Here is a 27,024-nt window from a genome sequence, read left to right on the forward strand (position 1 = left end):
AGAAATCATATATTTCCTGTCTGTTTCACATGCCTGGACCTGAGCTGTAGGACTGAATGTGGCTCTTACAGGGATTCCAAGAATACACTGATTCCCAGCAGTGCTGGAATCTTTAATAGATATACTTTACATATCTGACCTCAATCAGCCAAGGAAGAGTGGGTTCAAATCTGAATCCTGACAAAATACTTACAAGGTATCATCCATCTATGCAGTTACAAAGGCCAAGCAAAATTCATGACTGTAGTGGAACATCCTCTGAGAACACCTCTAATGTCTAATAATCATCAGGCCCCATATTCCAAGAGGGAAAAATAGGAAAATGGTCACAAAATGGAGAGGACACTCATTTTAAATGCTTAATAATTCCAAATCTTATTCCATCAAAGCAAAAGAGTAGGAGCTGCATCTTTCTTGTTTTTCTAGGTAAAGAAAGTACAGTTCTTCTTCCAACATTCATTCAGTCTCCAAAATCAACGGGCAATTTTAAAAACAATACCTTCAAAAGATAAAATCATGACCAAGTAAAAAGATGACAGACAACCACACAGACAATTCTGTAAGTTACTTATAGCATTGGTCTCTCAAAATGTATTAGTCCTGACCTAGTCAACCACTGATCCCTACTCACATTTTCTAGTAACTGCATTTCATGATCACCTTTTCATATGTATACTAATGATTCTTTTGCTTCCTTCCTTTATGTAGCTAGAATAAATGCTATCATTTTCAGAAGTAGTTTTAATCACTTTCTCTTGCCACCTGGCTGGACCAAGGCTTGACCCTCCTAAAAAGTTACCGATCTTGAGTTTTCTGTTTAAATGTCTCTCTTTTCCATTCTATTTTATGTACTTATCACCTCCATTACTGTAGTATCTAAACATCTCACACTACTTAAATATTTTTACCTTCACAAACCCCTGTGAGGTAAGGAAATACTATTTCCCTCATTTTGGAGAAGAGGAACTCATGGAAAATTACTGTAAAGGAGCCATTTCTCCCCTTTCCTGGGAAATATATTGAAGGGAACTGTCCTGCAAGAGGGAAGGGGATTGATTAGTTGAGATCAGAGGTTTTTCTTCTAATTTCTACAAATTCTCTAAACCTGACATTATTCCTTCTTGATCAAAAAGTTTTCTTCATTGACTGCTAGCTATGATGAAGTCATGCATAACTTCATCTACCGCAGCAGTTCTCAAACATTTTGTATTGTGACCCCCTTCACACAGCAAGCCTCTGAATGTGACCCCCCCAAATTAAAAATAGGAGTGTGTGTTAATTTACTATTAAATTAATTTAACAGGGGCTCAGGCCTGTCAGTCCTGCCCATTGCCAAACCCCTACATGGGCTGACAGCTCGTGACCCCCACGTAACCACCTCATGACCCCCTAAGGGGTCACAACCTCCAGTTTGAGGGGTCATAACACCCAGTTTGAGAACCCCTGACCTACAGCCAATGGGGAATTCACTGGTGATCTGTGGGAATTTGTATTGTATTTTGGGATATGTAGTCCCATTGAGCTGTATCTCTGTATTAATGGATGAGAACTATTGTGTTGCTTTTTTGTTTTAAGTCTAATTTCAAGGCTCCTTTTACAATGATTTAAAATATGTCATGCTTGTAAATGAAGTTGCAATAACAAATTTAATTTTAGGTTTCCTATAATTTAACCTCTTCTCTGCTATTACCTAAAGGCAAGTCAAATCTTGCAGAGATTTCATGCTTCTTGTTCTGTAGCAAAAAAATGCCACCAGCTACAAACATTAATTTAATTCAATTACATTTAAATAAAAGTTTAGAGATAGCAATTACAGAAATAGAAAGCACCTAAAATACTCACTTTGAGTCCACTCAGCTGGCACTGATTCAAGTGGTTATTAATCCTTTTCTGGAACATGCATGTGTTCTAGCAGTTTATTACAGGACATGTCAGACAAATAAATTCAGCCACGCTGGACAAGCTCAACTGCTGAATTTATCTGGTCATTTATTTTAAAAATGCTCAACACCACTGGTAACCAAGTATTTGTAAGCCTGTTTTAAAGTTAACACCCGATCAAGAGAGTGGAGTACAATGGGGAATTTCAGTTACACAAAAGCTGTATCAGTTTGTCTTGCTGAGGACACCTGGTAGCAGCATAGCACACTGTAACTATATTATGAGTCTATCTTTACAAGCCGAAAGGCTAATTCTTCATTAAATAAACCTTACCCCCTTTGGAATAAAATATCAGTGTTGTATATTATATCCATGGCTATGGTGCTTATGGCAAGAAAACACTATACAGTCGTAAATGGATATCAGTGCATGTCAGCTGTACTCCAGGGACTGCATAATTTTGACAATGTTTACATTTCAAATTTCAGTACCAAGTAAGCAGGACTTCACAATGCTTTTTATTAATTAGGACTATGTCAACTTAGCAACACAGTGTCTCTTGAGCTTGCATATACCAATGCTATAAATATGAGGAGAGGAACTATGTAGGAGTTTTAGACACCAAGTTAACTGATTAGCATAATGTATTTTTTATGAAGTACTAATTGCTTTTGAGTCTTAGTTTAAGCCTTTCAGACAGAGGCAGGGGACTACCTACCCATACATCACAGTCGTCATTTTTGCTTTGTTGCAGAGAAGAACAGGAATCTAATCTTTTAAATGATAGTTCCCCAAGCCCAATACTGTTAGCTTCCACTACCGAGGCAGGTTTTGGAGATGCTTCCATTGACAAATTATTGCTAGTTATTTTTAAATTTGCCGCTTTCTCTCTCCGTTTAGTTGGAAGACTTGATCCCCCGTTACCCCTCTCTTTAGTGGTGTTTTCCTTCATCTGAGCTGGATTCGGTTGCCTCTGCTGTTTAATTCTATAAGTCTGATTTTTATCCATCATATTCCCATCATCACTGTCCTCACTAGAAGAAGGTCTCTCATGGCAAACACTCTTTTTAATGGAAGTTTTCCAAGTAGCTTGAGCAGAGAATTTTCTAATGTGACAGTTATCTGTGGCCTTTGCTAACTTCAGTGATTCACCTTTGGAGTGCAAAGGCTCTGCTGCTTGACTGCTCAAACCCACAGACTTTGAACAGTTTTGTTTGGGGTGTTTTTGCTCCATTTGTAGCAGATTGCCAGGTTTTTTGTACTGTTCCTGGTAATTTTGTATACTAGAGACCCTCAAATATTTTTCTGATAACATTTTGATTTTCTTTGTGGAGTCACTTAATTGAATTGAAGGATAAGTGGAAACAGTCTCAGGAATTGATGTTTCTTTCATTTGTTTCAACAACTGTAAAGGTTTTGGTTGCACTATGTTTAGAGACAGTGAAGTATCCTTCTGCACAGACGTCTTCAGAAATATTCGTTCTCTTAAAGGCAACTTCTGAAGCTGTCCTACCAGATCAGTAGGGGTAGGAACCAAATACTCTGCTCTGCTGCAAGGATCATCGGATTGTGTAGCACCAGAATATTTTGTGTTTTCTCTTGTTTTGTGCTGAAGTATACATGGTTGGCTTATACAATTATTAGATGCACCAAGCTCAGACACTGAACAACAGGCAGAATCAGCATGTGCTGGTGAAATACTGAAGGAGGTTCCTTCCCAATCAATGCCACTCAATTGTAGATCAGCTATTATACAGGAAACATAAGAGGATGATGCCTCAGGGAGTTGAGTAAACTGTGCTGCTGAAGTAAGAGAGTCATCTAAAACACTCTGATATTGAGTGTTGGGTGAAGCAGTTAGAGGAAGGGTAGATACTGGGTTTTGTAACTGCGCAATTACAGTGGAGAAATCTGCAGCTAAAAGGGAATCATTAGATTTGGAGACAATTTTCTGCTGCATTTGATTATCAGGAAAAGTTTTTAAATCTGACTTGCAATTCTGCTCAGGAAAGCTTTCACGTGTAGATTGCAAATTCATCAGAGACAGAAGATCAGTAACTTTACCATCGATATTTGAGTGTTCTTTTTCTTTATTTTTCTTACCTGAAAAGACAAAAAGACTATATATAAACAATAGGTGTTTCTTTGCTGTCAAAGTAAAAAACAAAAATTAACCTCAGCTGTTCAGAATTTATAATGCTAGCAGATGAAAAAGAGCAGGGTGAGAGAAGGAGATGGGATCTTGCTAGGGCCATAATCTTCCACTGAATATGATGTATAAACAGCTATGGAAGAGCTGATGCAGTCCTGAAAATATCTTTATTATTTGTGTTATGGCAGTACTCACAGAGTGCTAAGCACTAGTCAGCTTTCAAACTTACTTCTCTGTTTTTTTTCCAAAACTTCCAACTTTTCCACTTTATAGATGCCAACTATGTCAGGATAGGCAGACTGAAACAAAGATTCTTCCTCTACTGTAACCACAAAGGACTCTGTGGGCTGATCATCTGCTGTAACATAATGCTCTAGAAAATTAACAAAGGCACATTAGGGCTGAGGGCATGGAGAAAGGGAAAGGACCAAAGCAAGAACAATGCAGTTTCCTTGTCCTTACCTACAATTTTCAATATAAATGTCAGTAGCAGAAGATTACAGGCCAGACCCTGGTCATGCTAAGGCCCCTTTGCACCAGTCTGATGCGGGCAGTTGAGATTCTCCTATCCTGGGGGATTTTTTCATTTGAAGTAGTGCCACCATAATACAGGGGATATGCTGGGGCCAAGAAGAAATAAAACTGGAGTCCAATGTGCTGTCGTGATCCCCAAGCCAGTGTAAGGGGCATCTTTGCTCTCCTCCAACTGTGCACCAAGTGCTGCTCTGACACGCCTAAAGACTGCCACAGACAACTCCTCCCCCACCAAGGGTTCATTGTTTGCACTGTCAATCTGTTTGATTTTAAAAGTGTGTGTTTTCTGCATACATTCATAGAACAGTTGTCCAATCTGTACTACAGGTCACTTGTGCACATTGCGGGCTGCCCACTTCCTTTAAAGGCGATTTTTGTCCACTGTTTTTAGTTACATTACAGAATAACCCATGTGTTTACAAGACAGCACCAACCTGGTTTTTGCCATTCAATTTCAAAACAAGGAATTCCATTTTTAACACGTGTCTTGACTATCCTGTGAAACAAAAGCAGACATGGTACCAACTTCACTAAGTGATTTTGCTAAAGCAAGAAATATGAAAAATCACAAACCTATTGCAAAATTTTAATTTTATAATCCATGCAAATTAATCAGAGGGAAAAAAAAATCCTATTCCTCTATCAGTAGATTTAGTACAGATTCTAAAAATCAGAAAGATTTTCTTTTAAGATTGTAATTTTTTCTTTGGTGCGGGTAAATAATAAACTTCAGTTCTTGACTTTGAACATTTAAACAGACCATTAGTGAACGTAGAGGTCATAAACAGGTACCAGATGAGCATCACTGGAGAGCGAAGTCCCCTTCTCAAAAGAGATACAAAGGCAGTGATACTGAAAAACTTCCTCATACTGCCCTGCCTATCGCCATCAACCCTAGCATGTGGACGATCTGACACAGTAGTTGTGACTCAGTTCATTCACTTCTTGTGTCTCTTTGCTCAGACTGGAGAGTTTTGAGCCAGAGAGATATTGCTTGGGGGGCAATATTCATTTTATCTGCATTGTGCAGTTTATTTAGGGGTGGGTGTGTGTGTGTGTACATACGCTGCCGATGCTTTTTTGTTACACTGACAGTTGCAACTGAGCAGCCATCAGATGATCACTGCCAATAGCAAAATTAAGTTGATTTGAACCAGCAACTTAGAGGTTAAAAAGTTCCACATCCTACTAACACTCCTACAAACCACTCAGTCCCTGCTTCCAATATTTCTTTGGGACAGAATTCTGAATAACCACGACTGATCCTGCAAAAACTCACCTTACCGCTTGTGCTATTTCACATCTGTGAGCAGTCCCACTGAAATCAATGGAACTACTCACAATAAAGTAAAAATGGGTAAATGTGTGCTGAATCAGGTTTTAGGCACTAATCCTGCATATATGGAAACTGGATGTGCTACACAGAAGCAGAAAGGGAAATTACTATGCTATGTAGTAGGCATAACTCTGCTCAGTGGTGGCTTTGCACCCATGCAGGAAAGGAGAAGTGTAATCAGATGTGTTTGGGTATCCATGAGGGTGCAAGATTGGTGATGAGATTGTCACAGGTACATACTGGCAATGTGTGTGGGTATATCATCTAAGCAGTGCATAGCCTCTCTGCATCCCCTTTTTTGCTGAATTGGTACTAGAATTTGATGGTAATACTGAACTGAAAGTTTAACAAGAGTTAGACAATAATGATATTCGTTCTTGACAAGAAAGTATAGTAAAATTCAACAGCAAGACCATTCACTATTAGCCATAACAAGAGAAAAGCCAGTAGGTATGACAAGAACTTCAGCTCCCCAGCTGCAAACTGTTACCCACTAAGATTTATAGACCACAGGCCTGATTGTGCATGGACTTCAATGAGCAAAGACTCATGCCCATAGTGTGGTATCTCATGTATAGTCCCATTGAAGTTGAGGAGACTATGGCTAAAAGTGAAGAATCATGATCTATAAACTAGCATTAAAGAAACTTTTGTACACATTTTACTTTACACTTTACTTTTGTGTAGCAGCAATGACAGAAATGTGACACTGCATTAAGCTTTTACCATTTTCAAAAGGCAGCACATAACTTAAGGATGAGGTAAAAGGGGGAAGTAAATTTTACTTCATAAGTAATAAGATTTTCTCCAGCAACAAAAGTGAACAGAAATATGGAGTGAATTCAAAAACTTCACAGATTACGTTACCGTATTGCCTGCAGTTGCTCTGTATCTGTCTGACCAGACTTTCTTTTGATCATGTCATAGCGTGTCAACAGTGACAACAGTTTCTTGCATGCATAGTGTTTGGTCCATTCCATCTTCTCAAAAGCAAATCTCTGTTAAGAAACACAACCTTAACACCTTCTTACTTTGTTGTTACAGTGTCCTTAACAGTTATTTCAATGGACACTTTAAATATCTATTATGTTTTATACATCGGTTCAATACCCACCTTATGGTAAGACACTAATGACCTCTCAGTGCAAGATGGCAGAATAATGGACATCCATAAGAGGATAGATATAGCAGCCTGCTCATCTGAGAGTTAAGGGAGCAGTTGTATAGTAGCAGCAGGAGGAATGGGAAGGCCACATTGAAAGCTAAAAATTTTCTCATCAGATTCTGATAACGTATCTCTCCCATGCATGCACCCCCACAGATTTTTATCACATTCCACTAGAGTACTCATTAATGGTCCATTGTCTATACATCATTCTTGTAAACTCTGCCAGTAGTCTGAGAAGGTGGAACATCGAAACAGATCTTCTGCCCTGCCAGGAAAGGTGAGCCTTAACATTAGCCTTGGAGATGACCTAACCAAGAAGGGTATAGTTTCCAACTTCTGTACATCAGCCCCAAAACAAAATTCAGATGGATAGTTCTCTTTTATGCCACAAGAATCCACTTGATAAGATTGCACATTTATGTTGCTGGGTAGTCTGTAAGTCAATCTAGAAGAGTCATTGTCCCAATGGACACTGAGATCACCCGGCACAATAAACCAGGGAGAATTCTTTTCTGGGCACAAGAACATAATCACTCACTCAAGGCATAAAGGGCTGGCATATTTCTGTGATTAGCACTAAATGGCATCACCAATCTTTGCATTGTAAATATCAGTCTCAAATTTTATCTACAGACTTATAGACAAAGCTGTTCTACTGTAAGGTGACCTCTTCAACTGTGTTGATTAAATATAATTTCATGTATATATTTCAATCATGTGTCCTTTTGTATTGATAAGAGTACAACTAAAACACATCTTAGAGTTTGATTAAATGTATAAATGCAGAGTTCTCACTGGTAGGCTACTGGTAGTCAGCCTAGTTCAACAGCACAATGAAGGCATCATTTATAGCACTAATGCTTAGAAGAACAATATAACATCAATATCGAAACAGATTTCTTGAAAGAAGAGACCAGCGGTTCACTTTTTTTTTTTTAAATAATATATGATGCAGCTCTCTTTGCTACAGATTAGCAAATGGACATTACAATGTGTCCTTTTTACCAACCCATGACAGTTGCCACCAAATTCTCTTTTATTCTGTCCAGTTTCTCTCATGTGTTCTCTGCCCGCTCTCTCCCTTGCATGCTTTCCTTCTCTCTGTAGGGATGTTATTTTCAGGTATTTCCTGGCCCCCCATTATTTTCTTGTTTAATAGATCATCCTCCTCCTTTCCCACTAGGCAGAAAGCTACATTCTGCTCACTCCTATGGAGCTATCTATTAATGGTCCAGATCTGTAACTACTGTAAGTCATACTAGTTACACTGAAGACAGTTGTGCTGTGCTGTTTTACACCAGATGAGGATCTCACCCATTGTACTGGAAAACAGTGTTAATGATACATTGATCTCTCTCTCTCACGCACACTGTAGGCTGATAAAAATCTACATCCACTCACATAACCTCAGGGGAGCATGCCAGGGCAGATCTTTGAATTTTTGGGATGATGGACTGTCACCGAAAAGCCTTCAAATTTGGTAGGTGGCAATTCAGAACTGGTAAGTGAGGACCAGCTGCCATAACTCAACTATTCAGGACAGGATGTGAAAAGGAAATTCATATCTAGCTAAAGCTGCAGTAGTTGTGAGTGACCCTGTTTTCCTGTTTCTCTCACTACATTGTCCCCTTCTACAGCTATTCTAAGGCCTTAATTTCAGATTTCCAAACAAATATGTATATTAAGGTTGTAGCAAGGTTCTTTCATTCTTCCCACTAATAAAAGTTACTAATTAACATTAATATTCTCAAGTGCATTGCATACTAACAAATATAACATGTCAAAGAGCTGGATTCTCTATGTATCATTCTGTACCTGAAAGGACAATAAATTTGGCCTCTGGCACTCCATTATCCTGACCAGCTTGTTTTTGTTTACAAGAAATTCTTCAATAACCTTGAAATAAAGCAAAAAGAGAACACTTAGAAGAAAGTTAGCTGAAAATCCAATTCACTAATTCAAAATGAACCTTTAGCAGGCTTTTTAGTTACCTCAGAAAATGGAAAGCCCTCACAACCTCTAGCTTTTCTGCAAGTAAAACATACACATTAGGAATAGGATAGAAATGTGTGTGATGCAGGACTTGCATGCTCAACCTGCACCTGAAAGCAATGAGGAGCAGTTCATTTTGAAGACATTCCTACTTTCTGATATTGTCCTCCACTGCATTTGTCTGTTTCGCTCGCTCTGAACAATGCCACTCACAAGGGCAGCAGTATGGGTAGTCATGGGGTTCACAGTACTTAATACTTCCACACAGTTTACATCCACTGAGCTTATGGTCCTTACAAGAGCCTACAGAAAAAGGAAGAAAGAGAACGATATGAACCATGTTTCTCAAACTACACTAGTGTTTCATAAAGTTGAAAGAAAAGGATTACTTGTGGCACCTTAGAAACTAACAAATTTATTTGAGCATAAGCTTTTGTGAGCTACAGATCACTTCATCGGATGCATTCAGTGGAAAATACAGTGGGGAGATTTATTTACACAAAAAACATGAAACAATGGGTGTTACCATACACACTGTAACGAGAGCGATCAGGTAAGGTGTGGGGTGGGGGGGGGGAACCTTTTGTAGTGATAATCAAGGTGGGCCATTTCCAGCAGTTGACAAGAATGTCTGAGGAACGGAAAGGGGGGGGGGGGGCAGGAACAAACTTGGGGAAATAGTTTTACTTTGTGTAATGTGACACATCCACTCCCAGTCTTTATTCAAGCCTAAGTTAATTGTATCCAGTTTTCAAATTAATTCCAATTCAGCAGTCTCTCGTTGGAGTCTGTTTTTGAAGTTTTTTTGTTGAAGTATTGCCACTTTTAGGTCTGTAATTGAGTGACCAAAGAGACTGAAGGGTTCTCCGACTGGTTTTTGAATGTTATAATTCTTGACATCTGATTTGTGTCCATTTATTCTTTTACGTAGAGACTGTCCAGTCTGGCCAATGTACATGGCAGAGGGGCATTGCTGGCACATGATGGCATATATCACATTGGTAGATGTACAGTTGAATGAGCCTCTGATAGTGTGGCTGATGTGATTAGGCCCTATGATGGTGTCCCCTGAATAGATATGTGGACAGTTGGCAACAGGCTTTGTTGCAAGGATAGGTTCCTGGGTTAGTGGTTCTGTTGTGTGGTGTGTGGTTGCTGGTGAGTATTTGGGGGGCTGTCTGTAAGCAAGGACTGGTCTGTCTCCCAAGATCTGTGAGAGTGATGGGTCATCCTTCAGGATAGGTTGTAGATCCTTGATGATGCGTTGGAGAGGTTTTAGTTGGGGGCTGAAGGTGATGGCTAGTGGCATTCTGTTATTTTCTTTGTTGGGCCTGTCCTGTAGTAGGTAACTTCTGGGTACTCTTCTGGCTCTGTCAATCTGTTTCTTCACTTCAGCAGGTGGGTATTGTAGTTGTAAGAACACTTGATAGACAGAGACAAACACCTACAAGATCTCTGAGGGGTTGGAGCAAATGCCGTTGTATCGTAGAGCTTGGCTGTAGACAATGGATCGTGTGGTGTGGTCTGGATGAAAGTTGGAAGCATGTAGGTAGGAATAGCGGTCAGTAGCTTTCCGGTATAGGGTGGTGTTTATGTGACCATCGCTTATTAGCACCGTAGTGTCCAGGAAGTGGATCTCTTGTGCGGACTGGTCCAGGCTGAGGTTGATGGTGGGATGGAAATTGTTGAAATCAGGGTGGAATTCCTCAAGGGCTTCTTTTCCATGGGTCCAGATGATGAAGAGGTCATCAATATAGCGCAAGTAGAGTAGGGGCATTAGGGGACGAGAGCTGAGGAAGCGTTGTTCTAAGTCAGCCATAAAAATGTTGGCATACTGTGGGGCCATGCGGGTACTCATAGCAGTGCCGCTGACTTGAAGGTATACATTGTCCCCAAATGTGAAATAGTTATGGGTGAGGACAAAGTCATAAAGTTCAGCCACCAGGTTTGCCATGACATTATCGGGGATACTGTTCCTGATGGCTTGTAGTCCATCTCTGTGTGGAATGTTGGTGTAGAGGGCTTCTACATCCAGAGTGGCTAGGATGGTGTTTTCAGGAAGATCACCGATGGACTGTAGTTTCCTTAGGAAGTCAGTGGTGTCTCGAAGATAGCTGGGAGTGCTGGTAGCGTAGGGCCTGAGGAGGGAGTCTACATAGCCAGACAATCCTGCTGTCAGGGTGCCAATGCCTGAGATGATGGGGCGTCCAGGATTTCCAGGTTTATGGATCTTGGGTAGCAGTTAGAATACCCCTGGTCGGGGATCCAGGGGTGTGTCTGTGCGGATTTGTTTTTGTGCTTTTTCAGGGAGTTCCTTGAGCAAATGGTGTAGTTTCTTTAGGAAATGGCCCACCTTGATTATCACTGCAAAAGGTTTCCCCCGCCCCCGCTCTCCTGCTGGTAGTAGCTCACCTTACCTGATCACTCTGGTTACAGTGTGTATGGTAACACCCATTGTTTCACGTTCTCTGTGTATATAAATCTCCCCATTGTATTTTCCACTGAATGCATCCGATGAAGTGAGCTGTAGCTCACGAAAGCTTATGCTCAAATAAATTGGTTAGTCTCTAAGGTGCCACAAGTACTTCTTTTCTTTTTGCAGATACAGATGAACACGGCTGCTACCCTAAAACCTGTCATATACCCATATACATGGGTATATCACCAAAAGCTGCTGTATACAGAGCTAAGCACACTAGCAATACCAAGTAATAGTTACAATAAAAATCAGATTTTTCTTGTTAGTTCAAATGTTGCAGAATGTTATTCTGGAAAATTCTCTCTCTAAAGGCCCACAAACATCATGCATACGTGAGATAGTGACAAAACTGTGGAATGAAAGACTCTCTCTCTCTCTCTCTCTATCCCCTCCAAAAAAAAAATATTCTTGCTGTAAGCAGCATTGGGTTTGAACAGAGTCCTTGAGACTGAATGCCACTTTAAAAATAAAATCCAGATAGTGAGAGGAATAGCAATGCAAATCTTCTCTGCTAATATATCTCAATCCTGTCAATGGAGGGCCTGCCAGCATGAATGACTGAGCCGTTCAGTCTCAATGTCAGTTCAGTCTTTGCCCTCTTTCTTGACACTGCCAAAAAGGTACCAACTATGATGGCAGTTTGTGATGTATACACCTGCCCAAACTAGACCTACACCGCCTAACAGCAATTCACTGTTAACAACTTCTGCACACAACAGGGCCTAGGCTTGTACCAGTGGCCTGCCGGTTAAAAAAAATAAAAAAGTTCTTACTCCATCACCAATCCGCAAGAGAGACCTTTTATACTTTTTAAAGAAACATAATCCAGAAGTTGAGACCTACATAAAAAGCAATTTTTAATGCAAGTGATTTAAAATATTTTAAAGGGCATTATCCTTTTTAAAAAGGTATTATACTTATAAGGCTCCAGAATGCAGGGCAGCATCATTACCCAGGGGCGCTGGTTGGGGGAGCAAATAAAATGTATCTCAAATTAAAACAAAAATCTACCCCTTTTCATACTGACCTGGATGATGGCACACAGAATAATGAGTCATCTTGTTAACTGTTAGAGCAGATGCATTACCACATTGAAGCTGTCCTTTCCATTGATCAAACCTAAAATTATATTAGAAATGTTAATGTAATGCAATCCCATAGCTTATTCATGCAAATTCTACCACTTAAGTTAAATATGAGGGAAAAAAATCATACCATCTAATTCATCCTCTTAAAACTATCCAGTTTTCCATTACACAATTTGTTTGCAGTAAATGTACTTTTGAGTATGTACTATGGATTATTGGGATGTCTAGCTTTAAGACTCATTGGGGCAACAGGGCAAGTCATACCAGACAACATTAGGATCTAAAGCCCATTAAAGTCAACGAGAGTCTTTCCAAATTGCTTTTGTGGTCTTGGGATCAGGATCTACCTGCTCTGATCCTGCAAACATGTATACGTGTGTTGTTGTTTGCAAGAATAGGGACTAGGAGTTTATGCAATTTTAAGCAATAATTAACTTTAAAAAGATAGTTTGCCTGGCAGAATGTATTGTTTGAATACACAGCTGATCATCATGTAAGTAATTTAATATTTTGTTTCCTTAAAAATTAAAACATGAGTAGTGTAGACTCAGGTTCAAACTGCATCATAATACTGCCTTTCAATAAGATAATTTAAAACCCCGAAATATTTTAGGAGACAAGACAAACTTTAACTTTACCTCTGGAGTAAACTTTGACCTCGCAAAGTCTCAATTAACTTTAAAGCCTGTTCTTTTCCAACTCCTGGCACTCCCTTTTAGAGAGAGAGAGGGAAACATGGCACATATTAAAGTTTAAACTAATGTAAAACATTGATATCTGTTAGGTGTAATCTAACACGATTTTGTAGTCTTTCACACAAACTGCATCCCAAACGCTTTACAGAATCCATGCATTAAAAAAGAAAAAAAGAAAGAAATTCAGAGGTATGGGTGGGGGTACAAAAATTGGTTTTGACTAAGATTTGAAATGACCAATAAGACAGACACAAACAGGAAGGTAGTTTTAAATGACAGGAGCTGCAGAAGAGGGTCTTGCACTAACAGAAGAAGAGAGAGATGGTACCAGTATTAGATGACAGGAAAGTAAAGTAGAGAAAAAACATAGTGACAGACAGGAGCAATTTCAAGAAGGGTTGTGTAAACCAGGAGGGTAATTTTCAACTGTGTGTCTTGATGTGACTGGAAAGACAATCAAAAGAGAAGGTCACATTTGTTTACATGTCTCAGTAGTGGAATAACATTCTCATCAGCAGAGGTCTGAGAAGCTGGGACTTTGAGGAGTTCCACGGAGAAGGGAGCTTCTATTGTCTTGATAAAAAGAGATAAAGGCATGGGTTTGGATTTCAGAGAGACAGTACACACCATAATTTATTCACAATATTGTGGAAGGGGTGGAAGACAGGCTAGCAGAGAGGCAACGGAGGGAGCTGACAGCCCGGGCTCTCAACTCTGCTCCTTGTCGGGAGCCCAGCTGCACCGTGGGCTTCCAGCTACCTGCCAGAGCTCCTGCTTCTCCGTCAGGAATGGGGCAGCCACCTGGGCTCTGAGTGGGGAGCCCAGGCAGCCGGCAGCAGCCCAGCTGGGAGTGGGGAAGACTTTCTTGTCAATTTCATAGCTCCAGCAGGGAGCTATGAAATTGACAAGAATGACAGCCAACAGCCAATGTAAGTAAACCAGTGTCTACATGGACACCGTCACCCTAACTACACTGACATAAGCCCTACGTCTCTCAGGGAGGTGGAGTTATTATGTCGGTGTAGTAGGGCACTTACATGAGTGGGAGCAAGGCTGTAGTGTGTACAATAACATAGTTATGTCGATGTAAGCTACCTTATGTTGACCTAACTAACTGTGTAGCGTAGACCAGGGCTTAGAGGCATTATGCCATTGATTTACAAGCAGAATTCCACATTATTTTTTTAAGCACTGAAACCAATGGCATGATGTGGCCCTTAAACAGTCAAATGGCCAAAACAGAGTTGTTTTGAAATCATGCTAAAGCAGAGATTTACGTCCTGATTCACCCAAGCACTTTAAAAACACACTTAAGTGCTTTGTTGTATTGGAGACTTAGATGAGAAGACAACTCAAAAAATTAAAGTGAGGGGCCTATAAGAAAAAAAAATAGTTTGGTAAAAAAATGTTTGGAATCTTTGAAGAGTAAGGCCAGAGTGCAAAATGTTTGGATATTGGGAAATCCAAGGCAACAGAATGAGAATCAGCTTGTGTTAATGGAGAACTGAATTCCTGAACTCCTGACAAACTTGAGTTTGAGAGAGTTTAAAGACAGAAGGATTATCTAGTCTGACCTCCTGTATACCACAGGCCATTACATTTTCAGCTATATTAATCCCAATGACTTTAGACCAAAACATCCAATCTCTATCACATGGGATGATGATCTACTAACCAAACAGTTTTGTTTTAATAGTTTAACTCTACTGTCGCTCCCTCCATCCCCTTCCCCCAATTCCTAATTTGATAATGACTGCCCATGTATTGGGTAAAAGTAGTTACTGAAAAATTGTGTGTGGCAATAAAATGTATACATCTTATTAAATTAAGTAGCTAGTTGGTACTACACTGACATAAACTTAAGGGCCTTATGTTTGTATGACAGAAGTGTGTCCTATCAAATATTTTTGTATAGGTAAGAGCAACTGATCACTTCAGATAAGCTTAATGCATGTTAATTAAGGCTTTAAACAAAATAAAGACAATTTACAAAAATGGTAACTCAAATTGTTCATGCCATATATGAGCAAACAGTAGTCCCAAGAGCTCTACTATGGAGGCATTTACTGACAAAGTAAATGAAACAATGATTGCTACTTTAATTTTGATTTTTTATAATCCATTGTTCCTGTGGAACCACTGGCGTGCATGACTTTTTACAAAGTCCTTACTCCGAGGAGCTTACAGTTTACAGAGTACTGCTAAATTACATGGCTTGAATTTGCAGCACAAACATAGGTTATATCATTAGCATAATGAATAAATTGATAATTCAAGAGGACTGGGGAGCTGTAGAGTTGCAGCTGAATAAACTGGATACATAACTGTATAGCTTGAATACACATTTAAAAATCAATTAAAAGTTTGTCACTGGACTGTGGCCAGCTGCTTAGGCATCTAATTACAGCATGTCAATCTCCAACTACTTCTAAGGAATGTATCATTTCAGAGTAACTAACTACGAATATGGAAATAAATGGTTATAGTCAAAGTAGAATGAACCACCTCTTATTTCCTTTTAATACTACAGTTATCAGGAAGCCACTCCAGAAGATAACCAGTTACAACTTCTTGAGGTTTAGAAGCTTCCTCTGAGAAACTAAACAATACTCTTCAATGGCTAAGGACAACATGAATGAGATAGTCAGGTTAAATTTATTTTTGATCTGTATTAGGACTCTGGTATCTAATTAGTGCATCTCAGGTTTGGCCTTGAAGGATCTAGTTGTGCTTGGCTCTCAGTAGAGGTATAGTTTTGTCTCTGTTGAGGTTACCAGATCAGGCTTGTCCTATCTAGCTCTTTCTTCCTATGTCTGGTCATACAGTACTGGCACAGCTGGTCTTTAAAGTACAGATTGCTTCTCAAGTACTCTGGTCAGCATCTCTGGCCTATGTAGTCTCTGGCTCTTCACAAGCCTTTCATTAGGTTTTCTGACACCTTTATATCAATACATCTTTCCTGATCTATCATATATTAATGATTTGCGGTCTCTCAGGTACATTTGGTCTATAAAGTGCCAAACACTCTCATGATGCTTCAGAAATACCACCACCACAACAGCTGCCTCAGAAGAAGACTGGTAAATATCAATTCTGATCACAGCAACTTAGCTAAAAAGCTGTTGTACATAAGAATTGGGTGGTGTTGCTAGTCCCCGGCCCCTCCCTGGCTGTTCCCCCTCCCCCGTAGCCAGGCCGCTGCACGGACACTGCTCTGGCCCGCTGCTCCTACCAGGCAGCGTGGGAAGCACAGCTGGCTCCGGCTGGGCGGCGGGGTTGCGAGCTCCTGCTGCTCTGAGCAGCATGGTAAGGGGGTGGGGAGCAGTCAGGGAGCAGTTGGATGAGGCGAAGGTTCGGGGAGGGGGGCGTGGTCAGGGGATGGGGAACAGGGAGGGTTGGGAGTCCCGGTGGGGCCCGTCAGGGGGTGGGGGTGTGGGATTCTGGGGGGCAGTTAGGGGCGGGGGGTCCCGGGAGGGGGCAGTCAGGGGACAAGGAGCAGAGGGCGGTTGGATAGGGAGTGGGCGTCCGGGGGGGATGGGGGGTAGTCAGGGGCAGGTGTCCTAGGAGGGGGTAGTCAGGGGACAAGAAGCACGGTGGGTTGGATGGGTTGGGAGTTCTGAGGGGGGCAGTTGGGGGCAGGAAGTGTGGGGGGGAAACAGGCTGTTTGGGGAGGCACAGCCTTCCATACCCAGCCTTTCGTACAGTTTTGCAGCCCTTGCGCCAAAAGGTTTGCCCACCCCTGCTTTAGATAGTTTGTGAGGCGTTTAAAAGCCCTTACTGCTTTCTATGTTTTCAAAGCCATCAGAACCCTGCAAGGTGCATGTTGCATATAAATAGTACACATGGCTATTTGGACCCCACTGTGAATGTGGCTCCTTAATATTATGTTTCTTCACCTAATTATTTGGTTTACGTTTTAAAATAATAAAGACAGAAGCTGCTATATGGACTCACTCCCTTCCTCACGCCCTTCATTCTAGTCTTCACTCTGGAGGTTTACTTCTTTTCTGACTTCTGTTTCATTCTGTGGTTCTGCCATCTTTTTCTCAGAGATTTTTTCAAATTGTAGATGACTGTGCCTCCCTTATCCTATCAAAATTATCATCATCTACATCAGGTCAGAGCAAATAACTGGTGGAACGCAAGCAGAGCCAAGTAGAGTTGGTTCACAAGCCTTTCATTAGGTTTTCTGACACCTTTACAAGGCTAAAAGATGTACTTTCTTAATCCTGTTATGAAAAACATTAAATGCTAATCTTGCCCTGACAAGCCCTAACCTTCATAATTTTGCTATTTAACTCTCAGCTCCAGAATCAGAGCAATTCTTCCCAAATATGATTTTATATTTTCACGTTTCCTGACACTGAAAATAAAGTTAAGAACCCTACAATACATTGAAAACACAGGCTAAGTTCCTCAAAAGACTGATACCTGTGTTTTCAGAGGAGGATACAAATTCTCTCTCTATTGACAAATGTGATGTGTACAGCACAGATCAGTTACATAATTTGTTTTCAGATTTCTTTTCTTTGCATATTAGAAATATCTCTTGCAGAGATAACCAAAGTAATATGAGTATGAGCGAGCAAGCACACGTGTAGGAAAAAAGAGGAGTTGTGATTGCTTTTCTGCAAAGCCTTTTGGCTGACAACTCAAGATGTTCAGTCATAAGAAGCCAGCCAGAGAGAGACTGCAGAAAGAAAAGTGAGACCTTTTCTGGAATGGTGCAGTTTTCTGCTTAGCTCTTTTTTGATATTTCACCCAAAACCTATTCCCTCAGGTTTCTAAGTTAAGATTTCAGCAGTAGTAGCTAAGGGTCAGTAGTATAACTCTTTCTGGGAGGTCCTGTCTTCATTCACTTTTACTGAGCTGCAATACTTCTAGAGCCTTTTTGACTATTACATAGCCAACTCACTTCAGAACCACATAAGAACCCAGTATTTCAGAAGCTCCCAGTCCATTGTACTATTTATTAAATCAGAGGTTCTGTTTTTTCTTTGGTTTTCTTTTTGCCTACAAAGCACTTCATTAAGAAAAGGAAATCCTCTCCTGGATAGTCCCTTCCAAAAACACAAATGTCCACTGCTTGATTCTCAAATTCTTCGTTTGATTCCCATAACTTAATCTTGGTCTTTGCATACTATACACCAGTACATATAGCAGAATTGTTTGTTATTCATTGTGAGACAATTAAATTATTTTTTAAAAAAAAAAGTCAGAATTGTCTACCAAAGAGGTCCCACAGACGACTGATGCTCCATGATCCAAAGCAGAGGTTCTCAGGCAGGGTGTGAGGTATGTCAAAGTTTCTAGGGAGGGCAAAACAAGTCTTCTGATAATGCAATAAGTAAAGTAAAAGCGTGTGAGACACCCAAGCACCAGAGGTCATAATGCCACTTACTCAAATATGGCCTGTCTTGACAGAGGGGTGGCGGGACCAAATTTGAGTGAGTGGTGTTGCAACTTGTGGTGCTTGACCCCCCTAATCTGAACAAACAATGCCATCTAAACACTGAGTGCTAGGTGGCAGTACCTTCTCGCTATTTTGGGGAGAAGGGGCTCCAAGCTTTTTTTTAAAAAAAGGAGCTCAGGTGGGGTGATTCAAAAAAGTTTTTAAACACCTGATTTACAGACACCATCAACTTGAAACAAAAGTCATTTTCTTTTGGAAATTTTATAAGTTATTCCTGAGCCTTGGTCTAGAGTAGAAAGTAGTACCCGAAACACTTGCCTTTAAAAAAAAAAAAATTGCAGGAACATTACAGGGGAGGGAGAGAATCTCTCTATTTGAGTTTTTGTTCTGGAATTAATCCTGAGCCTCAGATGTCAATGGCAAATTTCCCAATGACTTTGTTAGAGTGAGATTAGTGAATATGTGCAAATTAAACTAAACAGATAGTGTAGGACATGTTACACCTCCCTGTTTGAATGATATGCCTCTGCCATGTAACTCAGTACATTCTAATCTGCAATGAGCTTCAGCTCTCAAAAGGATAATCTTGCATATTTGAGAGACTAGGGTTTAGCACAACTCAAGAGCCATTCTTGGTTGAGTGGAAGTGGCAGACACAAATGAGGTTTTAGTCTGGTAAACTGGATTTGGGATCACTGCACTTCACCTGGAATGAAGAAGCAGTTGGATAGACTAAACATCATAACAGCTTCATAATGAGGTGCTCATTGCCATAGTTTGCAAAGAGTAGTGCACATCAATCTTACTGGCAGCTTTCATTTCAGCTCATCTTTTTCTAGTCAAGAGCAGCAGTACTTACAAACTGAGACTATTATTTCCTCTCAACTTCCTCTGCATGCATTCAAGAAGCAGTTTCCAATGAAATGTCAGGATATGCAGTATCAGGCTGGTCTGGTCACACCAGACAAATGCATTCATTAGACATTTCTTTAAGCCCTGCAGCAGAAGTGGTTAACTCCCCAATTTCTAAACGTAGCCATGCTTTTTGGACACATCCACGGTGTCTAGAAAAGTCTACCAGCAATCACATTGGAAACTGTGCTTTCCATAAATGTACTGTAGACTACCCCATTTTCAAATATGCTTATTACTAGCATAGTTACAGCCACAATGTGGACAGACAGCATAATCTAATGGCTTAACTGTGGGAGTGGGAGCTCAAAGTTTTAATAGGCTTCTACTTTCCTATGCCAGCTCATCCACATATTTGTTGCATGCCAGCTAAACGTCTGTAAATGATAATACTTACCTATCTCACAGAGTTGCCAACATTAATCTTCAGTACAAAGTATTATGAAAATGCCTTTACAGTATGAGTTAAAGTACTTTCTTCAGCTAGAAGTCTGTAGTCTACCATGCATTTCATATGTTTTAATACATGCTCAAACCTTAATTGGTACTGTATGTTCTGAAAATAGAAGTCACAGGAACATGGTAAATAATTAGTTTGCAGGTTACTCACCTTCGGAAGATAATCACAACCGAGAAGAATTGCTAGCCCAATCAGAGACTCTCTGTCACAACACAGTTTCTCCTTAATAGAGGACATTGTATAGCAGTCAACATGTGGGTCCTACAAGAAAAATATTACAGCTGGGAATAGTGTAGGCAGGACCACAAGTGACTAGCAAATTGGCTTGTTGCTGACACAGGTTAACAACAATTTGGCCTACTGTTGTTCAATGGCTAGCATAGAAGAGACCAAGCCATTTGTCATTGCTACACAAAGTATGATTGACAAAAATATCATCCTATATCGAAGACTGACCACATGATTTTAAGAATTGCAGATTCCAAAATCTACATACAAATGTAACTGTATTTAAGTAAAATAATTAATCAAGGATTAGAAATTTAACCAACATCCTAGGCTTATAGAATTACAAAAGAACACTCTGAAGCTGCAAAGGATGAATGAACAGGAGGAAGTCAGGATTGACCTCTATCAAAGTATCTGAACTAAAAAAATATAAAAAATTATAACCCAATTTTCAAACTTTTTAGGCACCTCGACAGATTTTTAGACAACTACAGTAAATACCCATTTTAATGCTGATTTGAACACCTAATTTAGGGCATCCCACTTTGAAAACTGGGCTCTAGTTTACTCTGTACACATGTATAGCCAAATGAACACAAGCAAATTGCCCTACACCATTTTATTTTTTTAAATTATGTGCTCCCAGCTCTGCCTCTCTTTGTTCCATTAGTTCTCACAAAGATACAAGCACTTTTTTTTAGCTAAAAAACAGTTTCTCACACCAGGATACCTTTAGAACTCCCATCTTTACTCCATTTGCTACCGCACTTGCTTGATGCCTTAGACTTAGCATTCATCTCTCTGCATGCTATAGAAGAGTGCACAATGAAGTTATATGTTCTGTCTTCTCCAAGGGTGGTATCAAACTACATTCCTAATGTATCCATAATTTTAATCAGGTGGTCTGTTTTATTGGCATCATCAGTGCTTGATTTGAGGAGCAGCAGCCATTATCATGTGTGAAAGTGTTACACATTTTAATTTAATGTAAGATGCAAACAAGTGAATTTGCATTTATTTAACCCCATAGACCTGTTGCTCCTATAGGCACACAACTGTCACTGCAGGGCTGTGTCCTGTATAAAATTTACAGCTTTAAGTCACATAAGAATTCATGTAATAGAAAAGCTAAACAGACTGCAGATAATTTCATGTTTGTTATTCAACTCAGCTGTTTTTCTCATTCATTCAGTTCTTGAACACTAATGAATCAAGCAAAGAAAGTCTGCTGTGTGAAAACAGATTTTAAACAAGACCAAATACAGGAATACAAAAGTATGATACTGTTAGTGACGTTAATATAGTATTTAGGCCTGTATATTTGCCTGAAATAAAATTTTGGGTTTTGTTTGCCTGTTTGACTTTTGATATTTTTACCAACATGTGTGAACAAAGACACTGTGTTGCATTTGCCCACAACCAGATGGGGTTTATAGCACAATGAAAAAAGATAAGGAAGTGAGTTAAAGTGTTGCTGGCTTTGGTGGGAGTTTAGTATGTACAACTACCTCAACTCCTATCGCAAGGTAAGGTCAAGCGACCAGTTGGGAGGGGCAAGGAGGGGTGGCATAAGAAACACTAAAAAGAGAAAGAAATCATGATCCTAGCTGAAACAAAATTTCGCTCCCTACCCCTCCGATGAGGCACAAAAGAGGTGGTAGCAAAGCCCCAAGACTCATGACCCTCCAAAACGGAGCATGATCATAAATTGTAAGGGGTGGGACCAGTGGTGTGCACTACAGATATAATTAAGAAGGAGGAGGTGGGAAAAAGGAATGGGGAAAAGCTCTGCGGTGTACAGAGCTATGGATATACTTGCTTGATTAACCCCAATAACCATTACATTGCCTCCTCTTTGGATTCTGGTCTTCCGCTTTATGTCTGTCTGACAAGAATCAAGGGAGGGGTGAGGGAGAAGCCCTAACAGATACCTACTTAATTGTTCAAAATATTTATGGTGCTTCACATTTATTTGAGCAATATAATGAGAGTGAAGTAGTCTGAAGGAAAAAAGACTCCAAAAAACCTAACACAGTACCTTTGCATTCATGGTGAAATTTCTATAAACTGTTTGAGCTCCATACAAGAAAACATCTCCATCATTGGTAATGCAGCCATCCACATATCCATTTGCATTCAGGTAAGCACACATTGCCTCCGCTTCACCAGCTGCTTGAACCCAAGGTAATCCTAAACACTGCAACATTTCAAGGCACTAAAAAAACAAAAATATTCAAGAGACTGAATCTTCAATCATCCCTTTCTACAATTAACCATTTTTTTAAAATGGTCCTCAGGGTAATGTGTATGTCTGCAGTGGCCATCATTATTATTATTATCATCAACGTAGTACTATCAGTGTACGTGTCACTTTGCAATACATGTGGCATTGCAAACAAAGAATAGATCCTTGACTGAACTAAATTTATAGTGAGTAGGGACATGGTTATGTTCAGTTTCCCAGTACTAAACACACACTGAGTGATTAGTGCTCATTCCTGCCAGAACAATTCGCAGATCAGATAGGCTCATCAGATTTTTGAAGGAGAGAGGCTGGAGGATTGGCATACATTGCTTAGGAGGCTTCTGTGCAGAAAGGGGCACAGAAGTAGACAATGAGTGAAGCTTGGGTGGAGCATAGGCAAGACAAAGTATGAAACAGGACTTCTTAAACTTTCATCATGGATCGCATCTTAATGAAGTGCCTCAGGGATCCACGTCCCCTCCCATTCATGATCACATAACATCTCTGTGGTAATTACAGCGATAGCTTAAGTGGAAAAGTAATAGATGGGCATGTGCAGAGGAACAGAGGAGCCAATCCATAGATGCAAGAAAGTTGTGCATGTACATGAGTGAGGTAGGGGTCCAGCGGAAATCATGGTCAGAACAGCAGAAAAGGAAGGTTATCTTTGTAGAAGTGTTGTGTGCAAACTACCTGAAGTTACTGTACTGAATTATTATGGTGGCTTCTCTTCACAAGTCAGGATTTTTAACAAATCAAAACCACAAAAGTGACATTGTGAGTATAGCTCAGTCCAAGCAGCTTGACAATATTAATATATTTTATTCAGGTTATTCATCTGGTGCCAGAGCCAAAACCCACTGAAATCAAAGTGAATATTTCCACTGGCCTTTGGATCATGCCCTTGAAGAGCAAACAAACAAAGCAAATAAAACGTCTTCTCTCATTTCATTCCTGTTCTATAAGTACTTTTCCAACACTATCAAAAACTTTAAGTACAGTTTACTTCAATCACAAAAGAAATCTGGCAAACAAGTGAATCTCCCAATTAGTATCTCCCAAGTTACTAATTGCTCTACAATGTTACTTAAAAGGACAGTAGTAATTGTGGTCCAAGGCTCACAAATTCAACATGCAAATTGATATTGCCATGTATTTTTTCATGCCACAAGCAATCATGTAGTACATTATTTTGACATGAGAGCAAAGAGCTGAACATTAAGGAAATGAGGAATTAGTAACGAAAGATATCAATAAACAAAAACTTCCATACAGATTGACAGAGCTATTTGTGCTGCAACCTTGGTTCTTTCAACCTAGTTAAATACATTTCTCACTAAACATTTTCACAGCTAACTAAGTTGAACTCTAGGGTACAGATGTGGGGACCCGCATGAAGGACCCCCTAAGCTTCTCTCTACCAGCTTAAGTTAAAAACTTCCCCAAGGCACAAATTCTTCCTTGTCCCTGGAATGGTATCGCTGCCACCACCAAGTGAGTTAGACAAAGATTTAGGAAAAGGACCACTTGGAGTTTCTGTTTCCCCAAAATATCCCCCTCAAGACCCTTCACCCCCTTTCCTGGGGAGGCTTGAGAGTAAACAAGGTGAGCACAGACCAGCCCCTTGGGTTTTAGGACACTAAAAACCAATCAGGTTCTTAAAAGCAGAACTTTATAATAAAGAAAAACTAAAAGAAGCACCTCTGTAAAATCAGGATGGAAGGTAATTTTACAGGGTAATCAGATTCAAAACACAGAGGATTCCCCTATAGACAAAACTTTAAAGTTACAAAAAAACCAGGAATAAACCTCCCTCTTAGCCTAGGGAAAATTCACAAGCTAAAACAAAAGATAATCTAATGCATTTCCCTTCTATTACTTACAATTTGTAATCTTAGATGCTTAGTTCAGGTATGGCTTTAGGAGATGTATTTTCCCTGCCCTGGTTCCTCGCTGTCCAGGAGAGAACACAAAGAAACACAAAACAAAAACCTTCCCCCACAGATTTGAAAGTATCTTCTCCCCTTATTGGTCCTTTTGGTCAGGTGCCAACCAGGTTACCTGAGCTTCTTAACCCTTTACAGGTAAAGGAGGGATTTTATGCTACCCTTAGCTGTATGTTTATGACACATGGCTATTTGCCTGGTTCACAGATCTAGGCTAGAAAACAAGTCTATTGTGTTATTTATGTAATGACCAAAAGCGTGCTAGATGCTTTAGAGCAGTGGTTCTCAACCAGGGGTCCGCCAAGCAGGGCCGGCATTAGACTTGCTGGGTCCCAAGGCAGAAAGTCAAAGCCTCAGACCTGGGGCTGAAGCTGAAGCCTGAGCAACTTAGCTTCACAGGGCCCCCTGTCGCAAGGAGCCCTGAGCAGTTGCCCTGCTTGCTACCCACTAATGCTGGCCCTGGCTTTAAAATACATAAAAACAGTTCTTGCAGCACAGACAGGCTGTGGAATTTTTACAGCATGTTTGGGGTTCCTCAGAAAGAAAAAGGTTGAGAACTCCTGCTTTAGAGACATATACACAGGTCTATACAACACAAATATGTTTATTAGGTAAGTAATCAAAAATATAAAAGAAAAAAGGCTTTGAGGAATTAGATGGCTTGAGAAATTGGTAATGAGATACAAAGCCTTTTACCTCATAATCACTAGTCTGAATCCAGCACAGATCAATAATGACTGGAGCGACTTGTCATGCAACAGCTGTTAGAAGAAGTGCTAGAATTTCAATCTACTTTCAAATGGATGGGTGTCCTGATGCCAAAATCACCACAACAATAGTTCACCTTCTTACCAGGATCAGCAAAGAAATTAAGGAATGGAACAGAGTAAGTCAGGTTTAAGGCGCATCCAAGGAATGGTGAAGAGAGCTTGTGCCAACACTACCTGCATAATGCCTATTGTGTGCTTAGCTAGAGACGAGTCTCCAGCATTGTCAACCTAGAACTATTAACAGGCACTATATTTACTTAGGATTTACTGTCAATATGCATACCTTGGGGTTTAATGAAAATGTATTGAAATTTGCATAGTTAGGGGAGACTAAGTGTGTAGACTCCAGAGGGTGCATCATTATTTTTACATGTGCTAATTCAAATGATCATTCTGCAGTGAGTGACATCTTTGTGTTCAATGCTGTACAGTACATATGGGAACACACTGCCCCAAGAAGTTTATATGAACTTCACAAAAAAAGGGGGTTCATAAACTTTTAATTTAACAAATTAAAGGATTTATATCCAATCTCAAAGTGATGTAAATTTTGGGGGAAGGGGTAGAATCTCATTGAAAAATCTGTGTGGAGTCATTTCTCTGTCAGATTTATTGTAAATTCTTTCCTTTTTTTTTTTAAATGTTTTTTCCTCCATCTCCGTTCTCTAATACCACAAATAATGAAATTCCTCTATCACTCACCTCTTTTAAAATGGATTTAAAATAGGATCTCCCTGTTTTTGCAGCCCTAGGTTTTTTCGAAGACCCATAGCGCAGCTCATTCCTCTTACTGATTGTTTCTGCTTTCAGCTTTGGGGCATCCCCCTCCATCACAAACACCAATTTGATTTCCATTGAGGTTAAAGAAGAGATTCGAAAAAATAGATTCCTGTATTAACAAAGTAAATAATTTCACTGAAAAATTTAGTTACAAATTAAGCCTGATGACAACTGGTGTGTATACACTAAATGGAAATTTCATGTTGGTCAAAACTTCGTAATGAAACCTACACAGTTTCAAACCAAGGAAAAAAAACAACAAAAGAAACACCTTAAGGACAATTGGATTATAGCCCTACCCCAATGCTTCTCCATCCACCCAAAAAGATTCTATAGCTGCCATTTGGAAAACATACACAAAAATATCAGAAGAGATTTCATACCATTTTGTATTGCAAGTCTTTGTACAGGTACATAACTATATGGTAATATGGACTACCATGGATTTTGGAAGTACCTTGGCATAATTCTGGAAGCACAGCACCAAACGAGCAAACTATATCATACAGATTCAAACACTTACCGGTTACAGTTACCCACCCAAAAAAAGGGGGGGAAAAAAAAAAGATACTGTACCTAAGATGAGGCTTGGTGACTACTCCAATCATCTTTTTAACAGTCTGTGCCTCACACACCCACAGACTTAAATCAACAGCAAGGGTTTTTCCCCTGAGACTTCTCAGATGAACATGTTCTTTCACAGGCTCCAGGATCTGCCATAGATTAGTCACTCCCATTGTCCTGAATTCCTTCTTGCCAAAGTGAGGGCATCAGTTGTAAAGACTGATCAAAACAAAAGTTTACAGCTCATAATATGGAATGTGGTAATTTTTTTGGGGGGAGGGGGAGGGCAGAAGTAAGTGTTCTAAGTACTTCTAAAAATAACTGTTAATGACTAAGTCAGTGGTTCCCAAACTTGTTCCGCCGCTTGTGGTGGGCCGGCCA

The 27,024-nt window shown here is 39.9% G+C and overlaps 1 protein-coding gene across 1 annotated transcript; it reads right to left on the minus strand.

Annotated features, from left to right (window-relative positions):
- Positions 1–2,481: 2,481 nt before the first annotated feature.
- GEN1 (GEN1 structure-specific endonuclease) lies at positions 2,482–26,816 on the minus strand. Its single transcript, XM_077811548.1, has 13 exons — positions 26,656–26,816; positions 26,002–26,188; positions 22,377–22,553; positions 20,261–20,371; positions 13,269–13,342; positions 12,570–12,661; positions 9,216–9,366; positions 9,063–9,099; positions 8,887–8,967; positions 6,771–6,901; positions 5,002–5,063; positions 4,263–4,406; positions 2,482–3,984 (listed from the first exon to the last, which is right to left on the minus strand). The coding sequence occupies exons 1-13, from the start codon at positions 26,814–26,816 to the stop codon at positions 2,543–2,545; spliced, it is 2,850 nt and encodes a 949-aa protein (XP_077667674.1). The 3' UTR covers positions 2,482–2,542.
- Positions 26,817–27,024: the final 208 nt, after the last annotated feature.

The sequence above is a fragment of the Eretmochelys imbricata genome, chromosome 3 (assembly GCF_965152235.1).
Source record: "Eretmochelys imbricata isolate rEreImb1 chromosome 3, rEreImb1.hap1, whole genome shotgun sequence".
Classification (NCBI taxonomy): Eukaryota; Metazoa; Chordata; order Testudines; family Cheloniidae; genus Eretmochelys; species Eretmochelys imbricata.